At 48.0% G+C, this 9,976-nt stretch overlaps 1 protein-coding gene across 1 annotated transcript in view; it reads left to right on the top strand.

Moving 5' to 3' along the window:
- Nucleotides 1-5,281: 5,281 nt before the first annotated feature.
- TRMU (tRNA 5-methylaminomethyl-2-thiouridylate methyltransferase) overlaps nt 5,282-9,976 on the top strand; it is a 28,183-nt gene continuing 23,488 nt past the window's right edge. Inside the window, exon 1 of the mRNA XM_006866888.1 lies at nt 5,282-5,363. Coding sequence (XP_006866950.1) covers nt 5,282-5,363 — 82 coding nt within the window. The remainder of the gene's footprint in view (nt 5,364-9,976) is intronic.

Raw genomic sequence — 9,976 nt, 5'->3', positions numbered from 1 at the left:
TCTGTTTCTATAAAGATGTACAGCCTAGGAAGCTCTGTGGGGCAGTCCACTCCGTCCCATGGGGTAGTTCTGAGTAGAACTCAACAGCTTTGGGTTTAGAGAACTAAGACAGTACAGTAACTAGACTGCACTGTGACTGTTTCCCTCCAAACCCCAGGGTGAGAAGAGCCAGAGACCAGTGCTGACAGAAATCACAGATGGTCCCTAAGACCATCCAACACTCAGGGCTCAGTGAGAAATCACAGACAGTCCCTAAGACCATCCAACACTCAGGGCTCAGTGAGAAATCACAGACGGTCCCTAAGACCATCCAACACTCAGGGCTCAGTGAGAAATCACAGACGGTCCATGGCAGTCTAAAGCACCCCGAGATTGTCTGAGGGGCTGGTGCCGTCTCTAATATAGCATGTAGTACTAGGATGGAGTCTGGTGAGGTGCTGTAGGACAAGCACTGAACCTCAAATTCAGTTTGAACTGAGAGGTCGACGGTTCAAACTTACCAGTCGCTCCTCGGAATCCTATTCAGGGACCCTATGAGTGGGAACCCACTCAACAGTATAGTTGCATTTGCAGTACCAGGAATGGAGGGAGGCTCATTAACAACCTGCAATATACAGATGACGCCACCTTTCTGACTGGTAGTGATGTGAACTTGAACATTTGCTGATGAAGATTAAAAGAATGAGCCTTCGTTGTGGATTACAATTCAATGTAAAGAAAAGAACAATCCTCACAACTGGACTAATAAATAACATCATGATAAATGAAGACAAGATTAAAGTTTTCCAAGATTTCATTTTGCTTGGATCCACAATGTTCATGGAAGCAGCAGTCAAGAAATCAAACGACATATTGCATTCGGCAAATCCGCTGCACAAGACCTCTTGAGAGTATTAAAGAGCAAAGATATCAGTGTCAGGATTAAGGTGGTATTTTCAATTACTTTATATACATTGTCCTCAAAACAGGACAATGAATGAGGCAGACAAGAATTGATGCATTCGAATTGTGTTGGTGTAGAATATTGAAAGTACCATGGTCTGCAAAAAGACCAAACAAATCTGTCTTGTAAGAAGTACAAGAATGTTCCTTAGAAGCCAGGATGGTGAGACTTTGTCTCTCATACTTCTGACATGTTGTCAGGAGGGACCAGTCCCTTGAGAAGAACACCATGCTTGGAAAAGCAGAAGGTCAGTAAGAAAGAGGAAGACTCCCAATGAGATGGATTGGCACAGTAGCTGCAAAAATCGGGCTTCCTAGGCTGTATATCTTTATGGAAATAAACTACTACAACTTTCTCCCTTGGAGCAGTTGGTGGGGAATCAAAGCTCTGACCTTTAGAACTACAAGGTTGGCGGTTCAAGCTCACCAGTTGCTCCTTGGAAACCCTATACACGGTTGCTAAGGGTTGGAATTGACTCGATGGCACTTGACAATGACAACAACAACCAAAGTAAATGATTTTTCATAAAAGAGCACTTTTTAGGTGAACTGCCTACTAAACAGTAACAGAAAGCAGCTACATTGCAAAAGATGCTCATGTAAATTTCACGCAAGAGGGAAGCCAGGACCAAATGCTTTTTTCTTTTGAAACTTCTTAATAAAGTGATATTTTTATTATTACTTTAATGTGTACAATTACTCTATGTGTAGCAATCTTGTTTAATATTCTTGGGATTCTGAATTGATGATAGCTTTTTGTGCTAACACAATTTCTAATATACAGTTTCAGACAGCACTGTAAAAATCAGCCTCCTTACAATGGATTGCCAGAAGAAGGAACAAATCTGTTTGGAAGTAGTAACAGCCAGAATGCTCGTTAGAGTGAGAATGGTGAGAATATTATCAGGTGGAACTAGTCTCGGGAGAAGGGCATCATGCTTGGTAGAGGGTCAGTGACAGAAGAAGACCCTCACTCACATGGATTGACACAGTGAAAGCCCCAATGGGCTCAAACGTAGCCACAGTTGTAAGGGGGCTCAGAACAGAGCAGGGTTTTCTTTTGTTGTGTGTTGGGTCCCTATGAGTCAAAATCGATTCAATGACGCCTAAGAACAATTTTGTTTTTCCAGAAAGAATCCAGGTAAATCTGCTTTCCAAAGACTTCTTGGATATATTGGGAAAATATTTTAAGATGCTTATTACATTCAATTAAGCACAAAGTTAGCAGTCTAGACCCACCAGTCACTCCTCAAAAACCCTATCTAAGGTCACTAGGATTCAGAACAGACTTGAGAGCACTTATAACGACTTATAATGCAATCTTTGCAGCATGTTATTTTCCTTCGAATTTAGAGTCATTGATCATACGGACCAAAAGCTTTTAAGAAGAAGGTTAAACAGGCTTATGTTGATATTCTATGCTCCAACAGCATTACATTCTCAAAACAGTACGACACAAACCAAAACAAAGCCACACACATACGCATACTAAAGTAGCTACACAATCTCTAAGCTGTTTTTATTTAGGGTAACACATCTTAAAGTTACCAAGAGTTTCTCTGAACAGACATCTGTTCCTAAATGTGGACTTCTAAGTTATAAGTAGATGGTGGCTGGTGGCTGTGTGCCGTGGAGTCAGTTCCGGCTCATAGTGAAGCTGTACAGGGTTTCCGAGGCTGTAAATCTTTATGGGAGCAGAACGCCTCATCATTCTCCCGCAGAACAGCTGGTAGTTTCGAACTGGTGACCTTGCAGTTCGCAGCCTGATTCGTAACCACTAAGCTACAATAGATTTTTATTAAAGTGTTGAAGCAGCACCAAGAAATTAAGGCAATCACTGGCTCTCAACTCTTTTTTACTTAAAGTTCCTGGGTTTGTAAACTGGTTAGCCTCTTCTGTCTTCAACTAGTTTGGTCTTCCCTTGTCTGCTTTCTTCTGCCCCAATCTGCTCTTTTATATCCCCAAAGTGATTAGGTTTAGGAGAATTCATTGTTGAGGTTCAGGCCCAGAAGGGAAAAGCCTTCTCTGTAGGTGGTTGACTAGAGACCTAAAAAAAGAAAGAAAGAAATTAATGCAAGAGGCATTAGTTTATTACAGAAAGAAAAATAAAAGATGGTTTACTGACAGGGAATCTTGCTGTTAAGGACGTGACAGCTGCCTTCGGTGGCAGCTGACTGGACATTCAAGATTTTCCACACTGGATGGGGCTCTCTTTTTACATGTTATGTGGTAAACAAGCCTCATATTCCAAGCAGACAGGGAGGGTTCAGAGAATGAATAAGGAGAGTTTTATCTCCAGCTGAGACTCAGGGAAAACAGAAACCAGCCTGGCTCCTGTTGTCTGCTATTCCTTAGTAGGTAAGTCGGGTCTGTGGGAACACAGAACCCTGGTATCCAAGGCCACAGATATGTGCCATTTCTCCTGGGTTGACATTAGTGCGGCCATTTTGGAGTGTTCAACCTGTATCCCTCCAACCCTACACTGACATGGCCTCATTAACATAACACAGAAACCCTATTCCCAAGTAGAGTCCTGGTATGACACTGTGGGCTAATGCGCTGGGCTGCAAAGTCAGTTTGAATTGCAAGGTTGATGGTTCAAGCTCACCAGCCACTCCTTGGAAACCGGATACAGGGTTGCTATGGGTCAGAACCGACAACAGCCACAACAAATGGGTTTACATCCACAGGTACATTGTTACTGCTGTGCCCTTAAAGTGGCTTCCCACTTCTGTTATTGTTAAGTGTTGGGGAGTCGGTTCTGACTCATAGCGACCCTGTGTAGAGTTTCTGAGGAGCAGCTGGTGGTGAGAAGTCCAGTGCTTAGCCTACAGTGTCACACCAGGACTCATAGTGAACTCTACAGGATAGACTAGAACTTTCTAGACTGTAATCTTTGCAGGAAGGAGCTCTGGTAGTGTGGTGGGTTACAAGGTTGAAGCTATCAGTGGTTCTGTGGGAAAATGATGAGACTTTCTGCTCCTGTTCAGATTTACAGCCTAAAAAGGTTACAGAGAGTCACTAGGAGTCGGAACCGACTCCACGCCACACACCACCACCACCATCAACCAATCTTTCAGGAGCAGACTGTCCTGCCTTCCCTCTGGGAGCTTCTGGATGTGGGTGGCTTCAAACCATTGACCTTTAGGCTGGAAGGAGAGTGCTTAACCATTGCATTACCAGTACTTCTACCACAGGTAAACCAACACCACCCAGTCCCTCACTGCCATCTGTTGATGCTGACTCATAGGGTTTTGGAGGCTGTAAATCTTTGTTGTTGTTGTGAGGTGCCATTGAATCGGTACTGACTCATAGCGACTTTATGCACAGCAGAACAAAACACTGCCCGATCCTGGGCCAACCTCACAACTGTTGCCATGCTTGAGTCCATAGATGCTGCCACTTGGCCAATCCATATCATTGGGGGGCTCTTCCTCTTTTTCTCTCACCCTCCACCTTACCAAGCAGGGTATCCTTCTCCAGCAACTGGTACCTCCTGGCAATATGTCCGAAGTGTGAAAGATGAAGTTTGTCCATCCTGGTCTCCAAGGAGCACTCTGGCTGCACTTCTTCCAACACAGCTCTGTTTAGGGGAGCAGAATGCTTCATCTTTGTCCACAGAGAGGTTGGTGGATTGTGAGCAGTCCAGTTCTTATCCCACAGTGCTGAGAGGGCTCCCCTCACAAATATAGGGGTGGGGGTTACAACACATATTTGGGAGACACAGAATTCAATCCACAACCATGATTTGCTTCCTCTCATGTACTCTGGACATGCCATCAGGAGGGACGAGTCCCTGGAGAAGGACACAGTGCTTGGCAGAGGGTCAGAGGAAAAGAGGAAGACCCCCAAGAAGCTGGACTGACACAGTGGCAGCAGCAATGGGTTCAAACAGCAACTATTGTGAGGAAGGTCCTGGTTCTGTTGTACACAGGGTCACTATGAGTCCAAACTCACTGGACAGCATCTAACAACAGGATTTTGTGTATGCATCGGGCGATAAGCCAGGTCGCACCGCCCTCGAACCCTACGTCTTTCTGGGTCTGAGTTGTGACGTCCTGGCCCGGGTCCGCCACCCTGACCCCTGCCCTTCACTCTCCCAGCTCGCTGCCCAGGGGTGGTGCCCGGGGGCTGGGAAGCTGGCCATGTCAAGCCGCTGCAGGACAAGAAAGGCGGGTTCAGGACGTCCAGGACGGTTTTTAGCGGCCCTGCGGAACGCTGGCGCGCGGAGAGCAGGATTCCGGCCGGGCTCTGTTCTCCGGGCGCCGATGCGAGACTGAACTTCCGGCGTGGAGCGGAAGTGGCGGCGATAGTCTCGAGAAGTTTGCCGGGCGGGCGGATGCTGGCGGCACGGCATGTCGTGTGCGCCCTGTCAGGCGGGGTGGACAGCGCCGTAGCCGCGCTGCTGCTGAAGCGGAGAGGTGAGGCGGCCGAGCCCCGCGCACGCCTCTGTCTGGCTCCCCTGTTCTCTGCGGCCTTCGGACACGGGAATGGGGAGGGGGCAGGGGGCCTCACTTGACCTCACCTGTACCCTTTGACCTCTGCGGCCCCTCACTGTTCTCACTGTCTTCTGCGACCCCTCACCTGTCTTCACCTGACCTGTGAGCTCTGCGACCAGTCACCCTCCACTTCCTCGGTGGGGACGCGTATCCCCGGTGGCTCCGTGTCCCTTGGAGGATTCACGGCTCGCACTTGTCAGTTACCTCCCAGGAGCGGGTCGTGGGCACCAGACTTTCGGGGGCGAGAGAGGAGGGTCTCACTGAGTCCTCACCCCTCCTTTGCGGGGTGCTGATGGCGGCGTCCACTCGCTGTCCACTGCGAAGTCCGGGGAGTGAGGCCGGGGTGGTACCCTGTGCTGACAGTGTGCGGGTTAAAGATGCGGGTGACCTGCCGGGTCTGATGGGCCGACTCCCGGACCCGCTGACGGACCGACTGACTGCCAGAGCGTGGCGCTGATCGGGGCCTGCCCAGGGAGCCCCTCCTGCGGGCTCGGCCTGTCTGCAACCCTTCCAGCCTGAGACCCCCTTGGCCGAGTGCCATTGTGGGCTCTGCTCGCCATACAGCTCGTTCTGGCCCCGTAGTCAAAAATCTTAAACCTGCTGCCCTGGAGCCAATTCCACCGCCCAGTGATCCGGAAGGAGCCTCGCAGAGGCTGTGAGATTGGAGCCTGGCCACGTTGCACTGCAAGGTCGGCGGTTCAAGCTCACCAGCGGGCCCTTGGAAACCCTATACAGAGTGGCTATGGGTCGGAACCGACTCCGTGGCACTTCACAACAACAGTCTGTACTGAAGCTGACGACCACGGCTTTCTCCAAGGAGTTTGCTGCTTAATCCACTGTGCCACTGAGGCTCCTGGTACTTGGAATAGGGGTGCACATGTGAGTTCCCAACCTTGGGCAAGACATTGACGTGCTCCTCTGTAAAATGGTGATAAACCTGTCTCAGGAGCTTATGGGCAGGATTAAATGACACCACGTGTACATTTATATAAGGGTGCTACCCTAGGCCAGGAGTCCTGGTGTGGCGCTGTGGGCTAATGCGTCAGACTGCAAAGTCATTTGAACTGAAACGTCGGCGGTTCAAGCTCACCAGCTGCTCCTTGGAAACCCTATACAGGGTCTCTATGGGTCAGAATCAACTCGATGGCACTTAACAACAACAACAACAGCAAACCCTAGGCCAAGGAGTCCTGGTGTGCTGTAGGATAAGCACTGGTTCAAACCCAGCAACTGCCCCTTGGAAACCTACAGGTTTGATATGAGCTGGAACCAACTCGATGGTTAACACTTAAAAGCAACAAGTACAACCCACACCAAAGGACCCCTGATGGAACAGTGGTTAGGGACTTGGCTGCTAACCAAAAAGTCAGCAGTTCAAATCTACCAGCTAGTCTGCAGGAGAAAGTTGTGGCAGGCTGCTTCCTTAAAGATCTAAAACCCTATGGGGCCGCTGCACCCTGCCCTCTAGGGTCCCTGTGAGTCTGAATTGACTAAGAAGCAACAGCAAATCCTCAGACTTAGGTTGAATCAATTCTGACTCAGGACAACCCCCTGTGTTACAGTGTGGAAATATTCTAGAATGTTGGCTTGCCCTGGTGGCACAGTGGTTAAGTGTTTGCTACTGATCCCAAGTTTGAATCCACTTAGCAGCTTCACAGCATAAAGACCTGACATTTTGTTCACATAAAAATCACAGCCTAGGAAACTGGGTCATTTCTCCTTTGTCATGTAGGGTAGCTCTGAGTCAGGTTGGGCTGGATGGTGGCACAGGTTTGCTTTTTGAGTACTTACCCCAACCCAGCATATACTGTTAACGGCTGCTAAGTTAGTTCTGATGCAGGACCCTGTAGAGTGTTTCTGAGGAGTAGCTTGTGGGTTTGAACCACTGATCTTGTGGTTAGCAGTCCAGTGCTTATTGTACAGTGCCACACCAAGACTGCTGACCAGACCAGCACATACTGGGCATTCAGAAAATGATACTGATACTGATTATTATCACCCTCTATTTTTAATAATAAGGAGCGCTGGTAGCGTAGTGGTTACGAATCGGGCTGTACACCACAAGGTCAGTAGTTCGAAACTACCAGGTGTTCCGTGGGAGAAAGATGAGGCGTTCTGCTCCCGTAAAGATTTACAGCCTCAGAAACCCTGTACAGGGTCGCTATGAGTTGGAACCGACTCCACGGCACACAGCCACCACCACCATAGTTAATAATAATGGATTTCTGGTATGGCGCTGTGAGTGAATGCACTGGACTGCAAAGTCGGTTTGAACCGCAAGATCGGCTGTTCAAGCTCACCAGTCGCTCCTCAGAAACCCTACACAGGGTTGCTATGGGTCGGAACCAACTCGCCAGCACTTAACGACAACAACCCTTCCGTATGGATTATATTGAAACAAGACAGAAATCCTCACAACTGAACGAATAAGTAACATCCTGATAAGCAGAGAAAAGATTGAAGTTGTCAAGAATTTTATTTTACTTGGTTCTACTATACAAACAGCAGCCCCGAAATGAAACTGAAATTCTGCAATAGGCAAATCTGCTGCACAAGACGTCTTTAAAGTGTTAAAGAACAAAGATGGTCTTTGGAAGACTAAGGTGCCTGACCCAAGTCATGGTATTTTCAATTGACTCATGCATGCAAAAACAGGACCGTGAATAAGGAAGACTAAATAAGGCCTATGAATTTTGGTGTTGATGAGGAATACTGAATGTACCATAGACTGCCAAAAGTACTGGAAGAAGTACAGCCAGAATGCCCCTTAGAAGCAAGAATGCTGAGACTTTGTCTCACGTGTTTTGGATGTGCCGTTAGGAGGGACTAGGCCTTGGGGAAGAACATGCTTAGTAAGAGAGAGAGAGGGCCAGTGAAAGAAGAAGACGACTCTTGAGATGGGTTGGCAGTGGCTGCAACAATGGACTCACAGCAAAGATTGCGCTGCTGCAGCTCTGAGCAGCGTTTTGTTCTGTTGTACGTAGGGTTGCCATGAGTCAGAACTGATCAGATGGCGCATAACAATAACAACAACAACACTGTTAATAATAATAGTTATCTTGGGTGCTCTAATGTGCTACATAGAGGTACAGGAAAACTTTTAACACATGTAATTGGGAGAAAGGGGGAATTGAAAGTCCTAGAAATGATGGTATTGAACTGAGACTTCAGTAAGCAAAGAATGAGAGATGCTGGGTAAGGAGGAAAGCAGTTTGTGCAGTCAGGTGGGCAGAGACACGAAAGTGCTGGCTGCGTTTGGCCCAAGGAAGGTGAAGGAGATGCTTGCGTTTGCCTCAGATACTCATGAAAGCTGGACAATAAGGAAGACTTGATGCATTTGAATTGTGGTGTTGTCGTGGAATATTGAAAATACCTTGGACTGTCAGAAGAACCAACAAATTGTTGGAAGAAGTACAGCCAGATGCTCCTTAGAGGCAAGGATGGCCAGACTTTGTGTCAAGTACATTGGGCTTGTCATCAGGAGATGTGGGAGCTGAGGAGAGGGAAGAGACTGGCTAAGGGGAGCTGAGAAATCTCTACTTCAAGAAGTGGACTCCCTCCTCCTCAGCCTCCATGGCTTTCAATTAACCCCTCCTCTCGGGTTTTTCTCCTCAGTGGAGGACACTGGTGGACTTGGCAGAGAACAAACATGGTTCTACCTTCTCTGCCCTTGTGACTGGGCCCCACCTTTTCACTGGGAAAACCATTAGGCAAGTGAAGCTCAAAGCAAGCTCTGTGCATGGAATTGTTTACACGCTCTGCAGGCACTGCGGGGACACAGGTTGAATGAACCCGGTCCCTGCCCCGAGGACCTTGGGTGCAGGGGGCCTGGAGAGAAACCGACTGATGTTTCAGGGAGCAGAGGAGGGCCTGCCTGCCTCCTGGGGGTGATGGGTTGTGAATGTGGCCATTCAGTTTGTGGCAAAGCCACATGGAGTCTCTTCTTTGTTCTTTTGGAGTCAATTATTATTGATAAAGTGCCATCAAGTCGGTTCCGACTCAGTGACTCTGTATATTCCAAGGAGCATCTGGTGGGTTTGAACTGCCAACGTGTGGTTAGCAACACAGTGTATAGTCTGCAGTGCTACACCGGGAGTTTTTGGGGTTACTTAAATGCCTTATTAACAGCCATATGCCCTTTCACTGTATTGAACCTACTCTACCTACCAAAGCGAATCCAGATATTACCTGGAGAAGACACCTGTTTAGTTGGCTATGACCGTATAAGGGCACCAGTGTGGTCTTTCCAACATTTGGTTCTTAGTCACACTTGTTATGATGTGCTGTGGAGCTGGTTCCAACAGCGACCCTGCACAGGGTTTCCGAGGCTGTAAATCTTTACGGGAGCAGAAAGCCTCATCTTTCTCCCGCGGAACAGCTGGTAGTTTTGAACTGCTGACCGTGAGATTAGCAGCCCGATTCGTAACCACTACAGTACCAGAGTTCCTTTAGTCACAGTAGAAAGGAAGAAAGATAAAAATCAAAAAACTCACTGCCATCACTTGAGTCTGACTTCCAGCGACCCTGGAGGACAG

This window comes from Chrysochloris asiatica, unplaced genomic scaffold, assembly GCF_000296735.1.
Source record: "Chrysochloris asiatica unplaced genomic scaffold, ChrAsi1.0 scaffold00097, whole genome shotgun sequence".
Classification (NCBI taxonomy): Eukaryota; Metazoa; Chordata; class Mammalia; order Afrosoricida; family Chrysochloridae; genus Chrysochloris; species Chrysochloris asiatica.
Note: the sequence above shows the minus strand (reverse complement) of the source record. Positions and strands in the feature narration are given on the sequence as shown.